Source organism: Talpa occidentalis, unplaced genomic scaffold, assembly GCF_014898055.3.
Source record: "Talpa occidentalis isolate TD23 unplaced genomic scaffold, MPIMG_talOcc4v2.1 talOcc4.2, whole genome shotgun sequence".
In the NCBI taxonomy this organism is placed as follows: domain Eukaryota; kingdom Metazoa; phylum Chordata; class Mammalia; order Eulipotyphla; family Talpidae; genus Talpa; species Talpa occidentalis.
The window spans coordinates 62,923,632-62,944,004 of NW_023602073.1; the positions used below are offsets into that span (position 1 = coordinate 62,923,632).

General features: G+C 43.4%; 2 protein-coding genes across 5 annotated transcripts; one reads left to right on the forward strand and one right to left on the reverse strand.

Annotated features, from left to right (window-relative positions):
• The first annotated feature begins 1,513 nt into the window (after window positions 1–1,513).
• On the forward strand, window positions 1,514–12,002 carry APOBEC2 (apolipoprotein B mRNA editing enzyme catalytic subunit 2). The gene is made up of 3 exons (XM_037519662.2): window positions 1,514–1,773; window positions 9,016–9,571; window positions 11,927–12,002. Exons 1-2 carry the CDS (start codon window positions 1,643–1,645, stop codon window positions 9,557–9,559), a joined length of 675 nt encoding a protein of 224 aa, XP_037375559.1. The 5' UTR covers window positions 1,514–1,642; the 3' UTR covers window positions 9,560–9,571; window positions 11,927–12,002.
• OARD1 (O-acyl-ADP-ribose deacylase 1) lies at window positions 11,360–20,237 on the reverse strand. 4 transcript variants are annotated; one of them, XM_037519670.2, is made up of 6 exons: window positions 19,820–20,102; window positions 19,147–19,229; window positions 18,669–18,813; window positions 17,689–17,747; window positions 16,314–16,426; window positions 11,360–14,974 (listed from the first exon to the last, which is right to left on the reverse strand). In XM_037519670.2, exons 2-6 carry the CDS (start codon window positions 19,183–19,185, stop codon window positions 14,872–14,874), a joined length of 459 nt encoding a protein of 152 aa, XP_037375567.1. In that variant the 5' UTR covers window positions 19,186–19,229; window positions 19,820–20,102; the 3' UTR covers window positions 11,360–14,871. The 4 variants fall into 4 exon arrangements, with proteins under 4 accessions (XP_037375567.1, XP_037375568.1, XP_037375569.1 ...); XM_037519671.2 differs by lacking the exon at window positions 19,820–20,102 and adding an exon at window positions 19,736–19,810; XM_037519672.2 differs by lacking the exon at window positions 19,820–20,102 and adding an exon at window positions 19,323–19,687.
• Window positions 20,238–20,373: the final 136 nt, after the last annotated feature.

Genomic DNA, 20,373 nt, shown 5'->3' on the forward strand with positions numbered 1-20,373 from the left:
CAAACACAAAAACACTGGCCCCACTAACTCCATGTGAATTGCCCCAATCATCCAGTCATTTTGCAATGCTGTTCCAGCTCCAAGAATTTTCTGGGGGCACCAGTTACCTCTGCAGTGTCCAGAGGCTCATAACTGGCCCTCTGCTATTGGTTTTTCCCACCTTTGGACTCTCATGCTCAACCAAGGAGCCTGGCTGATCCTATAAAAATGTAAGTCAGACAGTGTGTCTCATCAGTTTAGAGACCATGCATCCCATCTCATTTAGACAAAAAGTCAAGGTTTTTTAACAGGGCACAAGCCCCAACCTACTTAACCCTTGTTTATTTCTCTGGCCTCATCTCCTAGGAAGATCCATCCACACAGGTGTCCTTGTTTCTCAAACACACCAGGAATGTTCCCACCTTAGGGCCTTTGTACCTCCTTGGCATACTTTCTCCTTAGTTGCCCATTATTTCCTCACTGCCTTGAGTTCTTTTCTCAATGGACCCCTTTTCAAATTCCTTCCAAAGCCACCCTATAAAAACCTAAACCCATCTCTTGAAAGTCCTGTCCCGCTTCCCTGAATTTTCTCCTTACCATTTAATACCACCAAATAGATCACATAAATTATTTATCTCATTTACCACCCACTCTCAAGTCTGAGAGGGTAAGAATTTTCATTTCTTTATGAAATTTCTTTAATTTCATTTCTTTAATTTCATTTCTGTAATCCTGGCTCTGCCCCTTATGAGCTATATGGCTGTAGGCAAGGCCCTTAACCCTGCTGTGTGTCTCAGTTTCCCCATATGTAACTTCGGGGTGATACTCGTTGCCTTCCAGGGCTGTGGAGAGCATTAAGTTGTATTTCACACATAAACCACTAAACTCACTCTTTGGCCAATTTCAAATCTCAGAGCTTAGTAAACAGCAGCACTGCTACTGGTGGAGGCTCCAGTCTATTTGACACACCATGATGTGTCTGTAACAGGCAAACCAGCATTCCCTTTGTGACTCCCTTTGAGTCACAATTCAGCTTCTTCCAAATTGGCAGTTCTCATGCCCCCTTCTCAGGGCCCTCCATTCCTGGACCCAAGTTTCCCCAGCCAAACTGCATGGGGTCTCTTTGCAAGCAGCACTCCCTTCAACACAGGCCTACTCCTGCTTAAACCTGAGAGAGCGTTCCCCCCTAAATCTCAGGATGCCCCCACTGAGGTCCCTTCCACAATCCCCCCAGTGGAGATGGGACAGTTAGGTGGGACCCATATAATGTGAGGAGGAGGTGAGAATAGGAATATACGTGTGAATACATGTGTGAGCTGGTGGGGGGAGGGAGAATAGGCCAAGCGTCCCCACCTGCCAGCTTTCTGTCTTTGCCTACTGATAAATAGGGGGTACTAATGGCCAGATTTTCCATTCCCCCACCCCCATCCTGGCACTCGCTGTCACTCAATTAAAAAAAGATAGAGGGAGAAGACCTGGGGGAAGGGCAGGAGGTCTCTGCTTATAAAGCCTGTGGCCCAGGGGTGAGAACACTAAGCCTGGCCTGCCTGGTCATCCCCAGTCAGATTTAGCTGCTGACAGCTGTTTGGGACTCTGCCGCCAGGCCCTGGCCCAACCTGCCACCTCTCGGCTCTCTCAGTGACTCCGGAGCCACAGTCCCTCCATGGCCCAGAAAGAAGAAGCTGCTGCAGCAGCTGAGCCTGCCTCCCAGAATGGAGAGGATCTGGAGAACCTGGAGGATCCTGAGAAGCTGAAGGAACTGATTGAGCTGCCGCCCTTTGAGATCGTCACAGGGTGAGTGCCGAATGTGGGCAGGGAGACTCACCCCTATAAGGGGATAGGGGCTGGGAGTGGGCTGGGCGACCTTAGGTAGGTAATAATAGGGTTTACGGTCAGCCACAATCCTGCAGGCTTGAGAGTGTGCGTATACACAGTAGGAGCTCAGGGGACACAGTAGCAAGTCTCTCTTGGTTTCTTGGGGTGGACCCATAATCAAGGGGCGGCAAGGAGTTGCTCCTTGGAGACAAGGGCCTAGAGAATATAATCACCCCTATGGCCTCCTGGTACTGAGATGACACCTGCCTCTCTATAGAGATTGTTCAGTCTTGGGGCGTTTGGTAAGAACCCAGGCTGACACAGGCATATTTAAATATAGACCTGGGCAAAGTACTTTCTCCCTGGTCTTCTCTCCCTGATTCTGAGTGGGCCTTTCTTTGATCTAGATGCCTCTCATTCCTTCTCTAGAGTTTTTCTCTGGGGTAGAAGATTCTAAGACAGGGAAAACAGATCCATCCTTTCCTAAGGCTGAGTGAAAGATTTGTTCTTGTTGAGTCTTTTCTGAGTCTATCCAAGGACAGTACACATCCACCCCCAGGGAAACGGAGAAGTGACCGAGTGGGTAATGCAGGCCAGGCCAGGGCTCTGGACACAGAAGCTCCTACAGCCACCGCTTAAGGACCTAGGACTCAGCGAAGCATCTAGAGGCTCTGGAGAGGGACTACGTACAGGGTCCCTCTGTCCCGTAGAGATTAGGCCATGTGCAGAAATGAAAAAAAATAGCCTTCCTCCTTTTTCCTCTCTGTTCCTTTAGGGAGGGACTGGCTAAATTCTTAAGCGAAGAATAAGAAAGAAATATGGAGAGGGCACATTTCCTCTTAACCCCAAAGTTTCCTTTATGGCAGTCTCCAGCAACGCCCAGAAGCAGAGTAGAGGCCACACTAAGAGAAATTTCAGGAAGAATGGAGGTCTGATGCCCCCGGGAAGCAGAAGGAGCCCCGATGGCAATTTGGACTTGCTATTTTAAGCTTGGCAAGTGACTTTCCAGTCCTGGCCTCAGATCTGTCATCTGTAACAGGAGGAACTTACACCAGTTAATTCCCAGAGTCCCTTCCAGCTCAGATATTTTCTGATTTCTAAGAGAAACTGAGTTGCTGAGGTGAGAATTCAGAGAAAAACTTGTGTTCATTCATGCCCAACCAACTAATGTCACCCTCATCCTGGAATTAAAGGAGCAACGGGACAGAGATTAATATAGATTAATGTAGACATAGAGAGAGCCCAGGGCCACCCAGCCAGGAAAGACTTCAATGCCAGTGACCATCTGTAGAAGGAGATCCATTTTCTAACATCTCAGCAAGCTTGTCCCTGCTGTCCTAGGTCACACATAGAGGTATATCCACTCTGCCTGCTACGTTGTGATCTGCCCAGCACAGGGGCAGAGCAGATCCAAAACACAGCTAGGCTGTTTTAGTTGAGTTGAACTTGCTGTAGGGTCTGAGGATGGCGGGTCCCTTTAAAGGGTTAACTCTTTTGATGTAATTTACATTTGTCTGGGACTTCATGACCAGATCGTCCTTTCACGTGTGTGAGTGCATTCAACCCTCAGCTCAATGCTAGGGAGGGAGCTTGCTCATTGTCACTCTAACTAGGGTAAATAGTCTGGGAGATGAGACACTTGTCCAGAACCACAGAACCAGGAAGTAGCAGGTCTTCTGACTCAGGACAAGGGTGCACTGGTTTCTTACACATTGCAGATCCCAGGCTTCCAAAACAGAGCTCCACTCTCTCCATCTGTGAGGTAGTGAGGTTCAGAAATAGAGGTGCAGTGGAGCAGCCTCTAGGCACCCTGAGCACTAGGGCCCTGAGTGTTTCCTGGCCACAAATAACAGTTGTGGAGATCTGTCTCCTGGGCACCTCAGGGTAAATAGAAGGCTTAAAATAGCCCAGAGGTGCGACTGTGTCTGTGCAGGGACAGGATGAGGGAACAACTTTCCTTTCCTTCCCACCCCCTACCCCACCAAATGCCATGGAGTCAAAGGAATTGGGGAAGCAGTTCCTCTGATAGCCTGTACTCCCACCAAGAATGGATTAACCCATCCTGCTCCTTAGCTGGACTGCAAACGAGCTGAAGAACAAGTGGATTTGGGGATGAATCTAGGGTGAGGAGGGTGTACCAGGTAGTAAAGAGAGATGCCCTGCTTATCAGAATTCAGGTTTGAATAGGGCACTCAGGTTTAAAAAAAAAAAAACAAAAAAAAAAAAACAGACCTAAGAACAGTCCAAAATAAACACAGTGGAAAGTGCTAGAAAGAAACTGTAACAGGGTGCTAACTCAGATCACATTGGCAGAGAGCTGATTGTCCACCTCTCTTCCCAACTCTCAGTGACTTCAAGCTGGTTTCTTGAAGTCTCCATTTCAAGAGTGTTTCTAGAAATCAGCGCTAGGAATCAGGGGCTTTCCTTTCTTCCAGAAAACTGGGTGTTAAACCAACACGCCACTGAACAAGAATATTCTGAGATGAGAGGAAGAGTAGTGAGGGATCAGGTTTTGTTGTACTTAGGGCTGAGCTCTGAGGGGCCAGGGGAGGCACCCCCCCATCAACACTAAGTTTAATTTCTTGAGTGTTGATAGTTGTCAACCTTCCCTGTTTCTGATGAGGAAAGTAGGAGAAACCCTCAGAGGAAATAGTTAACCCGAAGCTAGTAGATGGAGTAGGACGTCACCCCCAGGCGATCTGACTCTGAATCACCACAATGCATCTAAAAAAAAAAGTCATCAAGATGAACCTTTTATTTTCCACAGATAATTACTGAATAGAAGTCATTTCTTTACTGCACACTTCCCCCACTACTATCTAACTTCTGTGAGGACATTGACTTTGCCTTTTAACTGCTCTCTCTGTAGCAAAAAGAATAGTACCTGGTCCCTAATAGGTACTCAATATATATGTATTGAATAATGAATGAATAAGCTAATAAATGAGCACCTGCTGTGTGCAAGGCTCTCTGCCAGGCACCAGGACAGGGAATTAATTGTGGGAGGGCCTATGGAGGAGGTCAGGATGGTTCAAGATGAGTAAGTGTGAGCTATGGAAGAGGACTGCCCTGGTACAGGGCCGCCTCTGAAGTTAGCAAGCTGTAGCGAAGCTGTGGGGGGTCTCGAAATGCTGGTCTCCCCAGCTCTCCATCCCAGTGATGAGTGACTGGGACTCTTTCCAGACAGGACCCCCTGCCATGTATTTAGCTCTAGTTAGTTACATTGTATGTTTTTGCATGAGCTGAGCCTGCAATCAAAGCTGTTATTATGGAAAGAGGTAAAGGGCACTGGCAGGGATCCTCCTTTGAACCACTGGCTTACATACCAGCAACTTTACCCTGGCCATGTGAGGAAAACAGAGAAGAGGCAGGGTTCAGAGGAGCAAGGGTGAGCCAGAAGTGAGTGGGAAGGTTTATTCCATAAAGAATAGAAAATAGTGCTGACTCTAGCCTGCCTGGCTGCACTGAGGGTTGGTGGAAGGTCAAAGCCCATGTGATGGTGCCCACTCTGAGGGGTGAGCTCAGAGCTTGCCTTAGGAAGAATCCCATGGGAATTGCCAACCAGGAGCAAGCGACGCATCAAACCCCTTCCCTGTTCTAGGAAGGCAGGCTGTTAGAACTCTGCTCCTCTATACTCCTCCTGCTCACTATGCCCACTCCTTACCGTCCAATTTGAAAGAGGCTTAAAAAGGGGAAAAGAAACTGAAACCCACAATTCTGCCTCTTTCGAGCAGGTCACTGAAGGGTCTGGTGAGGAAAGCTGACACTCATCAGCACTCAATTACCTCTGAGTAGATTTTCCACTCACTGGATTATTTTGGAGTGAAAGTTTAATCTCAGGCCAGCTTCTACTACCTTCCTTTCACTGTGTAGATTTATGCTGAGAAAATGCAAATGTTTTCTAATATGAATGTGAGGGGAAGGGAGAAAAAAATTTATATATATTACATTTACTCACATCCCTTCCCCTCAATCAAGCAGGTCATCTTCCCCATTTTCCCCAGATACTAGGATTCTCCATTTCCTGTCTCCATTTCCTGTCCAGAAGCCTGGGTCTACACAGATGAAGTGTGAATGGCCTATAAAATGGCCATAAAGCATGAGGAAATGGTGCTTAAGGAGGTGCTGAAACTGGGGAAGGAACCAGAAAGAATGCTGTTGGTTTCTGTGCTCAGGGAAGTGCCCGGGTAAAGCGAAATGCCATCAGCATCTCTCTCCTGACCACCACCCCAACATATGCACACACACTTCCCACTTTAGCAGTGAAGTGAAAGCCTATAAAACAAGTAAATATAGTCCTCAGGCATATGATGCATAGAAACAAAGATGTTTGTGATTAGCTAAGAAATTAGTGTCACTACTTCCAAACTCCCACTAATGGGCATACAGTGTTGACTTACTTCTTGACTTGACGTTACCATCCAAGAAGGCCATGTTGTCTGGCTCTCCCTCAAAGAACATTCAGACCTCTACTACCTCTTTCCACCTGGTCTCCCTCCAGGGCTCGGCTGTTTCAGTCTGTGGGAGTCCCAAAGAACCTCATTTGACCTTGATGCTCCTTCTAGAAGACCAAGAAGCCCATTGAGAAATAAAGCAAATTCAGTCTCTGAGTAAACCCAAAGGAAACACTGGAAGCCAAAACCTTTCTTGACTTTCCTCCCCACTTCCTGAGGCACTAGCCTTGAAGACCTGTTGATAGACAGAGTAGTTGCTGGCCAGAGGAGTTAGAAACCAATACACATAGAAGTAAATTTTCTTCCTCTGCCTTGGGTTAAGTTTTCTCTGGGTCATCTCCTGGTGCCTGGAGAAGAGGAGGCATAACTGTCAGAGCTTAAGGGAGGCTCAGAGAAGCAGTTTTAGGCCAACTTGCAATTGCATGCTGGGCCTAACTCATACCCTCACTGGGCTGCATTTGACAAAGTTGGAGAACTACTTTTGGAGGTTCCAGAAGGAAAGCTGAGGGACCACAGAGACAACTGATACCCTCAAGCCAGCAAGCATACTTCCAAGAATATGAATATGGTGAATACTTGAAAGACTATTCACATCCATGACAGAAGTGTCTCTGGATTAGATTTGGACGAGGGGTGGGTGAGGAGGAGGGGGACGTGGATTAAGGAGTGGTCTGGCAAAAAGCCTTAAAGAACAAAAAAGGGCCGGGCAAGGAAGGCAAGCTCTGTGCCTCTTGGAAAAGAAAAAGCTGCTCCAGGAAGTGAAAAGGCCATAAAGTTCAGGAGTGGTCTGGTGGGGTGAGTTTAATGAGGGAGACCTAATCCCAGTAGGGATTGAAAGAGGAGAGGGGAATCAACAGGCCATTCCATTCTCCTAGAATGTTAAGTAAATAATAAACATGTCCAGGACAGAGGAGCTTAGAGATCTAAGTATAGAACTTGAAAGGATCCTGGGGTTGGGTCCTCAAACACTTCCATCTCCACAGTGGAAACTTAACTTGACAGCAAGGGACATGGAAAGGTGGGTGGAGAATATTTGGCGATGGAGTGCGATAGGGAAATAACTCAAGTTTACTCAGCTCTTTGGCACCTACCTGATGTTTATCCCTAAGAAGCCTAGGCCCCGGGACACCAGGGGTTCCCCTGCAGCCCAGGGAGTTGGGTGACCTCTCTGGGGAAAGAGACGGATGGAGAGAAGTAACATCAGAGTTCATGGCTGCCGAAGGATATCTTCTGGGGAAGCCACAGAAATTGCACTTTGACAAAACAGGAAGCATTTAGCCTCTCCAGTTGGTACTCAACCCCGCCTCTCCTTTTTGACATTTTCGGTCCCTCCTGTTAAAGCCTCCTCATTCTCCTTGGCTTTAAAACCAACACAAATCTTTCCTATTTTATAAAAACACATAGATACACAGAAAAACAATCTTCCCCTCCAGTGCCCTCTCTAGCCCTACCCCCACCCCCTGCTTTCTCTCTCCTTTTTATTAGTACCAGACTTTTCCAAAAGGCTGACCTTTTCCTGCTGCTTTCATTTCCTAATCATCCATCTCTCCCTGAAGCCACTGGACATATTCATCACCGAGGCTGGTGTCCTAAATAGCGTCCACTCTTCAGTGGACACTACTTTCATTATGTCTTTCTTTACTCAAGAACCTGTGCTGATTCTCTATTGTCTCCTGAATCAAGGTTAAACTTTGCCTATTCTTTTAGCAGTCTTCTTTTATTTACATCTTCTCTCTCCAGCTGGAATCTGGCTGCTAGATTATAAGCATGTGGAGGGCAGAAGTGAAGTTTTTCATGACTTGGAAATTACTCAGTGCTCTATACAATCTAAATCATACCAAGGTATCCTCACAGATAAAAGTTCTTGAACACTTATCATGTGTCAACCCCTCTTTCACCTTAGCGAAGAGAAAGACTTGACAAGTAGTCACTAGGTGAGCATAGATGGTACTATAACCTGTAGGTCATTCCATGCCCAAGATGCAATATATGTATATATGAGTTATAAGGAAAAATAAGTGCATGAAATGTTCTGCAACATTTTTGTCTTGCTCTGTTCTGAGAAAATTTTTTTATACAGGCTACTTTGTAAAATGATGGTTTGAACACTGCTTTTCAAACCTGGCCACACACTACAATCATCTGCAGTGTTTTTAAAAAATATTCTATCCTCCTCTCCCTTGTTTGGCTTTAATTGGTTTGGTGTGGAGTCCAGGCACTGATATTTGTAACATCCTTTAGGTGATTCTAACATATACCAGGCTAAAGATTCACTAATTTAGAAGTGCAGGAGTTTGTTATGTGTTGGGCATGAGGGTGGAGTCAGTGTTTGCAGATAACTCCTAATGTGGTTACCTGGGGCCTCCTTGGTGTGGTGCAAGGGGTTAAGCACAGCACTGTGAAACTATCTGCAACCTCTAAGGCATGAGTTCGATCCCCGGTGGCAGGGAGTTACCCACATGGCACAGGAGACCTCTCCTGACTCGCCAGCGGCTCCCCCACCCCCCACACTCCCATTAATGCGGTGACCCGTCCCCAAACCTCAATCCAAATTCTGTCCTCTCCTCCAGAGGAAGAGATAAACCCTTTTGAATTCTTCCATGTCTTTTTATCACTGATAGAGTGTAGGCAAGTCCTGTCTTAATAGTAAGAATGAAGGCGTCTCTGAGGTCCTGATCCTAGTAGGAGTTACCTGCTCCGGGACGGTCTCAGAATCAAGAACTCATAATTCTCTTCTACCCTGCCACTTTGTCTCCTTGACCCACAGGGAGCGACTGCCTGTCAACTACTTTAAGTTTCAGTTCCGGAATGTGGAGTACAGTTCTGGGAGGAACAAGACCTTTCTCTGCTACGTGGTCGAAGTGCAGAGCAAGGGAGGCCAAGTGCAGGCATCCCGCGGGTACCTAGAGGATGAGCATGCCACTGCCCATGCCGAGGAAGCCTTCTTCAACACCATCCTGCCCACCTTCGACCCGGCCCTGCAGTACAATGTCACTTGGTACGTGTCCTCCAGCCCCTGTGCAGCCTGCGCTGACCGCATTATCAAAACCCTGAGCAAGACCAAGAACCTGCGCCTGCTCATTCTGGTGGGGCGACTCTTCATGTGGGAGGAGCCCGAGATCCAGACGGCCCTGAAGAAGCTGAAGGAGGCTGGCTGCAGGCTGCGCATCATGAAGCCCCAGGACTTCGAGTACATCTGGCAGAATTTTGTGGAGCAAGAAGAGGGCGAATCCAAGACCTTTCAGCCCTGGGAGGACATTCAGGAGAACTTCCTGTACTATGAGGAGAAGCTGGCAGACATCCTGAAGTAGGCTCAGCCTCATGTGAGTACCAGTGGCATCTCTCTATAAACTGTCCTCTTGGGTAGGTGACTGAGGGACTGGTGTAATGTATATTTGATAATCCTTTCAAAGGATTTCATGTCTCTGTGGTTGGTTGTAAAAACATTTTAGAAGATCCATCTCCTTTGCTCTTTCCTCTAAATCTCTCTCCTTAAGTGCTTTTCTCTCCTACCCCTTTATATCAAAATAACTTTCCCCATAACTTGGGATACTTAGGTTGATAGGAATCTGAAAGCTTTCATGAGACAGGATGACTTTCTGCAGTAAGATTAAGATGATACAAGGGCCCGATTCTGAGCAGCAGCAGGGGAAACATTGAAATCCCCTAAGCATGCCCTCTTGGGTCTGGGTCTAGACACTTTTTAGATGCCCCGGTCCCATCTCCATTTGTAATCTTATTGTTCCATTTTCTCTTATGCAGGTTTTTTTCATTTCTTCAGGGGCTTTTTCATTTTAGGGACTTTACAAAGTCCCCAAATGGACTTGTATTTAACATTTTTTTCTCTCTTGCAGTTTTCATGTTTGCAAACAAACAGTTGCACTTTGAGACCAATAATTGTTGTATGAATGTATAATGCAAGAACATTTTTCTTAATTGAGAAGATCTCAGCAGAATGCATAGAAATGTGCTGAATACAGGACTTAGGATTACACAGCAACAAATTCTTCCATGTGGAAATGCTTAAAGGGTTAAAAAGAAGGGTGTAAATTAGGTAGCACTCAGAAGTAGTCTCCTACAGATACCAAGATGTGATAGGAGAACTGGAAGTAAAGATTAGTTATTTAAGCAAATAATTAGGACACAATTAAGGCCAATTTGGCCTCTTGCTGAGGGTAAATTAGACTTTTACAGAAACAGGCCGATTACCCTCAGGAAAGAGGGTAAAGGATCCCTTACTTTTTTTGAATTTGGTCTGATCTACTTTGCTCCCACAGAAATGCTATGATTGAGCCCCTTTAGAAGGCCTGATTTACTGACCAAAATCCTCCAGTAATGAGAAAGGGTCTTCCCCATTTCTTACTCAACTTTAATTCTGGAACAATTCACATATTAATAATAAATGAAAGCAGCATACATCCATAAAGATATTCAATTTATTTTGGTGTCTCTTCTTATAATTTTAAGAGAGGATGTCGCTTCATAGACATGTTTTGGAAATAATAGTGTTCCAGAGCTTGACATTGTCAGGTGTTTGCTATTAAACAGGCACACAGGGTGCCCGATCATTCTTAAGCTGAGCATTCGCCAATCCATGAAGACACAATTTTCAGCCATTTCTTACAAAAAAAGCAAGACCCATTCATTAACTGCAATGAGATTCTCTGTACACATATAATAAAGATTAATCTGAATGGTGGGGACTAATAATAAAAACAGATTTCCAAAGGTGATCTCTGAAAATACAAAATTAAATTTAAATACAAAATTAAATTCCTTGAAAATTTTAGTTAGAGTAGGTGTTACCACTGTAATTATATAGCCTCTATGCATTCTATAGAATGATGACTGCTAGCTTAATTTTAACTCCACTCTACTTTCTTCTTAAACATCTTCTCAGAGTCATGGGCCATTTCTTCCAGTTGCCCAACTAGCAAGTACTCAAGGATCTGTGTGTGTGTGCTGTTTATTTCCTGTTAAGTCATAATTAGGTAGCTAAATCTGCTATGAAAAGTAAGCATTTCAAGGAAGATTACAAAGCTTTTAATTTTGGATAATTGAGGGTTGGCTCTTACACTAATCTAAATAGAAGTAATATCGATAAATCAGTTGGAGGGAAAAGTTCATTTCTAAGTCAAATTATTTTGAAATAAAATATTATTGGACATGTTCCACATTACAAGCGTCTTACCATTAGTGCACATAACTGTATTATCCGCACCCATTAACATGCCTCCCTGTCCTCTATTTCAGTTGCTCATGTTCCTGAAGGGAAAGGTTAAAATGTACTGTTTAAAAAAAAAAAATTGGCATGAAATAGAGTTGTAATCTAAAAGCCAAAGAACAACTCTGCTTAATTAAAATACTCCCAAGAAATGGGCATTCGTTAAAAGAAAACTTGCCTCATATTTCTTATTCCATCTTTTTAAAAAAATGACAGAATAGGATATAACTCAAAAGAATAGAGTTAAAGCAGATCTCTTCTGGGGCTTTCTCTGTGTGCACAAGCCAAAACATGAATGAAACCTAATCCTGGATAAGCCAGAAATCACAGGAGACTCTGGGCAGAAATTCAGGGACTTGTTGGGGAAGGCACATGAAAACTCTAGCTCAAAATGGAAACTCTCCATTCTTTGGGACCAGCGAGGCTCTTAGTAACATATTTTGTTTTCCTGAAGGGTCTGCCTGCTGCCACCAAGAGACATCAGTGATGTGTACGGCCAACTGGGACATGTCTGACTTCCTAATACCACTTGGAGCCGAATAAAATTCAACCCCAACCAATCCTACTGCACAGGACCCCCTGAGGACTCAAAATATACTTTTCCTGCCGTAAATCATTTAAGCTGTGCTTCTCTCTTTAAGGCTGCTCTTGGGAAACAGGAAAGTAAGCTGAGGGAAAGGGCAACCATATATGGGCACCAGGCATATCTGGGAATAAAGGTCCTAATTATTCCCCCAAATGGGCTGCTTCAGACAAAAAGCCTCTGAGCCAAGGGGCGCACAGATCTTTGAAATATGTTCAGAAATGCATTTTATGTGAAGGTGGTTTATTTTTTAAGAAATAAAACTGGCAACATGAATAAAAAAAGGCAGTGTGGAGGTTGTCTGTGACCACGTGTTTTAAGGAACTTGGACATTTAGAAGTTACTATGGACAGTAACCAAGTTTTGAGAACAGGTATGTCTCGGGCTAAGAACCTCCCCATAACATTAGAAAACAGAAGGGAGGCTTGAACCAGGACTTGTCGAGGCAACACAGCATACTTACTCTCCCATACAGACTTCCCAATCCATTCTTAACTTCCATAAAACATTTCTGCCGTGATTAACTTGTGTCTTTTCCCTTCTCTGAAGACAAGGAAAATGGCAGGGGGTAAAACAAAAGGTGTGGGAAGTTTATTTATGAGGTACCCATGTCCCAATTGCAATGGACTTTCTGATTAAAGAGGAGTGGGGAGGAAGAGGCAATGTTGAGAGACATGCAGTGTTGAGAGTAGTCTGTGTGTGGCTCTTGATCCTGACACGATGATATTCAAAGCTGCATTTTTTAAAAGATTGGTCTGAGTCCTATGTAGAAGCAAAATTTCACATGTCAATTTCTGAGTGTTGCCAAACTCCAACTAGGTTTCCAGAAATAATGTGTTCATTCTGATTATCAGACTGCCTTTCCCCAGGCTTCAAGTGTGATAAGTCATTGGAATTTGACCCCAAGACTATTGGCAAACAACAAAGCACTTTATCACACCCTTGCTGAGGCCCAGAATGCTACTCATAGCTAGTTCTCCACTATAGTTTTTATTATAAGGATCATCAAATGTCTTACTCTATGAAAAAAAAAAAAAAAAACAAACAAACCCCTAATACCTGTAATTGCAGAGGAAGCCGAGAAAACCAATATTTTGACCCATATGGTAAAAGATTTGCACAGTAAGGCAAAAATAATTTGTCAAATTGAATTCCAAATTTCCTATCACCCCTTTCATTTTATACATCTTTGTATATATTTATGTTACATATGTAAATATGTGTTTGTGTATATTTAGGTATTTTTTCTTTTTTTTTTCCCCTTTAATTTAATGTGGATAGAAACAAAACATCAAGAAAAGTCTTACTCTAAAAGTATGATAATGAATTTGTCCCTGCACTGCCTCTTCTACCCCAACATGGAGAGAAATGAAATACTTTTTGAAACTGCTGTTTTGTATCAGGTTGAAGTGTGATAAGAACAGAAGTCTAAAGTACAAAGATTATATTTAACAAAGATTATATTTTCCTGGTGTCTCAACAAGCCCCTTCTTAAATCCAATTCTTTAACACTTGGGAAATAGCAAACCCTGTGACAGACCCCCAAATTCACTCTAAGGGAAAAAAAAATCAAGTCGGTATGCTTCACTCATAACAACACATTAAAAGGGGAAAATAAAACTCCTAGTTTTCCCACTACCTCTGATACTGAATCACTGGCTAAATGCATGAACCTTCTTCTCCCACCATGAAAACAAGATTGGACAAAATGCTACTCTTCAGAGTTTACTGTTCTCAATCCCAGTTGAGAACATAAGCATAATTCCTCTATGGAGCTTAAAAATACAAAGAAACCTGGCAATGCTCTCCAACCTCACTACCAAATTAGAATAGGTAAAAGGGGTGGGGAGTGCAGGGGGGCTCTATTTTTTTAATGTGGTTTTAAATTTCCTATGATTTTGTTGAGAACCACTTTAACAATGATTTATTAAATCATTACTCTGCACTAAACACTCTGCTAGGCATAGAACATGTATTACTTTACTCGTTTCATAAATGAATTCCCATTGGTTCAGTTACAGAAACTATGCGGTGGACAGAAGAGAGGCTGAGTTCCCTACAAGGAGGCTCTAAAACCCTGCCTCTTCAGTACTTTGACAGTTCTAGTCCATCCTTATTTTCTCATTTTATTTGCTCTTCCCACTGGGCCCTCTCTGAAATAAAACTCCTAGTTACAGGAGAACCCACCATTACCCAAGTCCAGAACTACATACGTGAGTACAAAACCTCATTGGACCACCAGAAAAAGATATTTATTTTTCCAAGTTGGTCACCACAAATTTGTTAACAACATAAAGCTCTATTTTGTAATTTAAAAAGAAAAACAGCCTATTAATTCTCTCTTAGGATGAATTTAATGACATAAGGATAATTTCAAGTAAATGCAAACAACAAAAGATGCAAATTAAAATGTTCATCCTTCCTGAAATTTCTCTTAAATAGCTGAGAAATAAAATCAACGCTGCCACCTAGTGGCACGCCAAACAAATGAGCTCACCTCCAGGAGTAAAATAGGGGTCATAGGCCCAACATTTGGTTTTCCTGCCTAATTACCAGGTTACCTACTCATTACCATCGTGCCCCTCCCCTGCAAAAAGAAAGAAGAAAACACAATAGAAGGGAAAAAAAAACAAAACCCAACATATACCAAGCAATCCGTCTCCTCCAGATTCCAGTCCAATCAGGCATACAGCACCCCAAGTCTGGCCTGACATACTACGTCACAAGATACTTTCCTTTGGCAGGTTTAAGGCCAGTCTCATGGCCCAGAAGGAATGACACAGGAGAAAGTGGGTACATCCAAAATGCTCATGTGTTCAAAGTGTATACACGGTAATTCTGATGTCTGTTGCCTCAAATACCTCTTCAATCATTGCGGATACATTTTCCCATTGCAGACGATCAAGACCACATCCGATCCTGAAAAAGAAAAAAATCCCCATTGGTTGTGGAGGAAGGTATCAAGGAATCAATCCTTCCCTCTTCCTTTAGGTTGTATCCACCCAAAGCATAAAGACAAACTGTCTAGTCTCACATCTATAGACAACTATGGTGGGAGTTCAGAAATTAATTCTGTTGAGTCATTGTGAGTCATCCAAGACTGCTCCCAGACAGTTCTAATATCCCATAGCTGTCACTTCTCTTTAGCCTAATAAGGTACCACTTCCCAATTATTTCAAGCTACATTAGAAATGTGTAACTCTGCTGTGACATGGTAGACTCATTATTCATGTCTACTGATGAAAACTAGCTGTGGGTAGTTTAAAAATACATGAATAATAATGGAACATTTAGAAAGATAAAAAGCAGAAGAGAAAAAAAGGACAGGTTCTCTGCAAAAAGGAAGTCAAACCAGAATGTTGGGAAATTCAGGTCTTTTCAAAATCCAGGTAAGAAACCTAAATCAGCCACAAAACTCTACCTGGCACCTTTCTTCCAACACTTTATTTATTCTCAACATCTCTAAGGGAAAAAGAGAGGCTAAAATTTTCTAATTTCACGTAACATGATAATCAAAACCCAGAAAAAAATAGCAATATAAAAAAAACAAAACAATTCAGCCATGAACATATTAAAGACCTGTGTAAAATGAGGGACCTTGGAAGATACAATCATAAGTAACTAGGGGCTTGGAAAAAAACCTGCATGCTAGGTCAGCACTGACTCATAACTAAGTGATGAGAAATGACCCCAAGCAAAGAGGATATTGACACCCCTCACCCCCCAATATCATTCCCTTAAGTTCTCAATAGCTAGTGTGTAAGGTGGAATATCAGGGACTTACTCTTTGGCTATTACTCATGCTGACCACAAACAAGCATGCAGTTTAAAAAGCAGTAAAAACTTACAACTTTCTTCTTACAGGATTAACTGGTTTGGGACACCCAAGTGGCCCTGAGGGACACCAACTGCTCAGTCTTGGTTCTTTAGCATATATTGCTTCAGGAATAGAGGATAAGTTTCAGACAGAGATGCCCATTCAACAAATGTGACTGAACAACAATGGTTCCTCCGTACTAAGCAGGCTGAGGCAGGTATTTTAATTATACTGAATTAATCGAGTCAGGCTGAAAAATGTGTATGCCTTGGTGAAAGGCCTGACCACTATTTCACTGGTGATTTTACAAAGTTTTTACAGTTGTCTATATTTAAGTTCATATTTTGGGTTATGTTAAGCTTTTAAGTCACTTGTCTTTGGGTAAGACAATAAATCCCACCAATCAATTAAGTCTTCAATTAGGAACCTGGATTTCCTTGCCTGGGCATTGAGAGGTCAGTGACTCCATTCTTCAGACAATGGGACTTCATGGCCTCCAAACTCTTCTGTAGGTTTTCATAAGTTGGCTTGTGTGAAGCCCTTTTCTTTGTAATCTGAATACAAAGAAAAATTCAAACTTCCATTAATCTAAAATGATAGCCAACAACACACCATCCCATTCTCCCAACATTCTGATAATGAAAATAAAAAGTTTATTTTTATAAAATAGTCCAGAGTAGGATGACAAATATTACACCATCCCTTTCAGTTATAGGAGGTGCCCTCAGGAAAATTCCCCTACTAGGATGTGAGAAACCCAGACATTGCCATGAAATAAACTTTCCTTTTCCGAAGAAGTCCTGGAGAGTAGCAGGTTATGCCTATTGTCAATTGCTTTTAAGCAAGTTAGGTGAAGTCTTTGTGCCACTTCCAAAAGATAAGCTGCTCATCTATAACAAGAAGAAACCTACACCACTTAAAAACTTAATTTATTTCAAAATTGTGCTTATTTTTTCTTTTCTATACTAGACCAGAAAGTAATAGTATTCCCAACAAAACTGGAAAATAGGGCCTACCTGTTGGCCTAGGGCTTAAAGCTCAGCACTGTCACTGCTACAGCATGAGTTCAACCCCTGACCAGGGAGCTAACCCACATGGCACAGCAGACCTCTCCTATCTTGCCCAGTGTATTTGGGTAAAATACCTCTCCTATCTTGCCCTCAGCAGTGTATTTGGGTAAAAATCTCCCTTTTCGGTAAAAATCCCCACTGTTTCTGGTGAATCCTCTCACCCACACACCTCTAACCTACATACCAGTTCTTCTATGCAAAATAAAAAAAAATAACTGGAATTCACATCAGCCTCAAGGACAGCATTCAAAGGGGCTACAGCATGTTCCCTACTTGATGCTTGATGTGCTGTCCAGATCAGGCACGATGTAGGTTGGTTATAATTCACTAAGGAAGCAACACTCTTTCTGGAGCTTTTGGACAGAAAAGGAGCTGAGTATTACATATCACTACAATAGGAAAGAATGAGAGAAAAATCCCTTTGGCCTATCTGTCTCGAGATATTATTTGGTTCTATCTCACTATTATTAGGAAGGAGCATGGGAGGTAGCCCTAATTTTTACCAGTCTTAGGCACAGGTCTTTGCTGGATGTCTCTCTATTTTTTCCCTACAACTGGGATGCAGCTTCATGTTCCTTTCCAATCCAATACGCCAAGTAGCAGCACCACTGAATCTAAGTTGGTATGAGATCATATGCTTTCTGACATTTCTGGTTGTCAGAATGAAACATCATGATCAACACAAATGCAGTGTGGCCCATCTGTTCACCAATTCTTAGAATGGATTGAGAATTGTCCCGTCTTACCAAGTAATATATATATCGCCCATCTCTCTTCAGAACAGCCACTTCTCCAGATTTCTTTTCTAAGAAAAACAGTTACTTAATAGTACAAAGAAAAAAAGAAAACCAAAACACAGATCTCCACTCTTAGATTTTTTAAAAATCTAATCTTTAGTAAGACCTGAGATTACTTCTGAACCAGAAATTCCCCAATCTGAAATAAAACCTACTATGAATACTTTATTCCTTATCAGCCTTCCTAAATACTGTATTCCTTCATTTCCAGGTTTTTTAATCATGTTTTCTCAATCATGTTTCCCACAACACCCCATCTTTTGTCCTGTCCCTATTTTCAAATACACCCTTACTTGTTCACTTAAAAATCTTGCATTTTTTAACTTGCCAAATGTGTTACATACAAAGAGTTAAGCATTATGGGGAACAAAAATATATGTTTCCCACTTATTAAAGAGCTTCCAGTCAAGAGAAGTTGTGATGGTTACAAATAACTGCAATGCAAAGCTGTAAGAAATTGCTTTCTTAAAGGAGTCACCTATGGGAACTGATTCCAGTCAGCCTGGCAACTGTTTCATAAGATCCACATATGATGATTCTAAGACTCATCTTTGACTTAAAATCATGAGAGGTATCTATAAAGAAGAGGCTCCGAAAATCCTCATTGAAGAACAAGTACAGTATCAATAAACAAGATCATGAATGCCACACCTGTGGACTTTGCTAAGCACATCAGTTAACAAAGGTTTCAGAGAAGTAATAAAATCAATAAAGTTTTATAATAGAGAAGAGAGGATTAGAAACTTTTTAAAACGTTGGTCTATAAAGTACCCAAACTAGAGGTTATTCTGTGGAGGAAAAAAAATGTAAACAGAAGAGTTAAAAGCACTCTTTGGTTAGGAGCCCCCTCTCTGCATGTCTATCTTGTTTAAGAGCTCAAGAGGATGTTTTAGTCAGGATAGAAGAGGTAAACTGTTTTCAAAACTCACGTTGATTCAACAGTTCCTGCACCCCTCCAAATTTCTTCTTGAAGAGGACAGCTATCCCAGCACCCATTCGACAATCCTCACTGATACAGTGGCATAAGGAGTCTGTTTTGGGGCATGCAAAAAGGTCTCCTTTCATATAAGTGATCTAAAATGTGCAAAGGGAAAGAAAAGATTTTATTAGATACAGAAAAATACTGAGGTCTTTCATGTTCCTTTACTGTGTCCCTGGCCACTATTTCTCCCCCTCCTTTATTTAAAGCCAGATCCTCAGAATTTCAGGATTAACTACAAGAGATTAAAACTTGTATAAAAGGAAAGTGATAGATGGCCTGCCTAGGGTTGTATTAGCCTCTCTGAAGTAAATCAGCGGAAGAGAAAAACACGACAATTCAATTATTGGTTTAATTAGAAAGTTTATGCTTTTGACCTCAATTATTCTGAATTTCTGTTCATCGTTAAGTTAATGGTTGTTACGCACTCTGCTTCCTTCTGGATCTTCATTAGGGCTGCCGGCCATGATACTGAGTCTCTCTATCTTCAGAATTTAAGTAGTTTCTTCAGCTATGAAAAGGGAAAAATAAGTACAAACGCTTAGGCGGCCTGAATATACCATACTCAGATTGCCCTCACCGCCCACTTATTTTTTCCCCCAACTTTTATCGTTGAATGTGGGTTCGTTTGGCCTCTAGTAAACAACACAAAACTCCTCTTGGGCAAGAAGAGGAAGGATGCCCAGGGTCGAAGGCAGGCTCCTCCTGCTCATTTTTCGCGCTCTCCAAGAGCGCCCCGCACCGCCAGCGGAAGAAAAGGCGGCCCCAAGACACGCCTCCTCCTTTCTCCGCGCCCAAGCAAGATGGATTTAGGAGACTCTTTTCCCCTAGTGGGTTTGTCCTAGAAGAAAAAAGGAAGGAATTGGCAAGTGCCATTAAGCCACAACTAGGGAGTGTAGTGCCGAGCTGCAGAGAGGGAAAAAAGAAGCGGCCTCCCAGAGGCTCAGCCCCTCTTGGCGGGGGGGGCGGGGGCAGGAAAGAAGGTTCACGGAGAAACCTCCCATTTCTGTCTCCTACCCTGGGGCGGGGCAGTAAGGGCGTAGGGCCTGTTCTGGGGTCCCCGAGGAGGAAGCGGGAGGCGCGTTCAAAGTCCCAACGTACCCGGGTTACCCTTCACCAGAAAAGTCGGCCGTTAGGAGGTCCCGCCCACGGGGGATGGGCTCCGGATCCGGCCCTGGTAGGTGGGAAGCAGCGGACGAGCCCAAACGCGGAGCCAATCCCGCCACAGTCCCTTAATTGCATGCACCTAAGATGGCGGCCCACCACGCAAAAGCGGGGCGGAAGCGAGCCCCTCTAGCTAGCCATCCGAGCCTGCACTCTTTGGTGATGGCCGTCGAACTTCCGGCGGCAAATGCCGCGGAGTCTCCAGCCGCCGGCCGGGCATGCGTAACGAGACCGCTGACCGGCAGAGGGGAAGAACGGCGCTTGCGCATTAACCCCAGGGGTGTGTCTCCAGTGGCCGCAGAGGAGGGGTTGGGCAGTTGGCGAAAGAACTAGTGTGCGCCTGCGTAGTACTACGTTCACGGCGGTTTTGAGTTGAAGGACTGGCGCGTCTAGAAGGCGCCTGCGTATTCCTTCCGCTGGAGGTGGTGTCAAATCAGGAGAGTGGGCGTGGCTTATAGGACGCCTGCGCAATGCCTCTTCAAGTGGGGGTG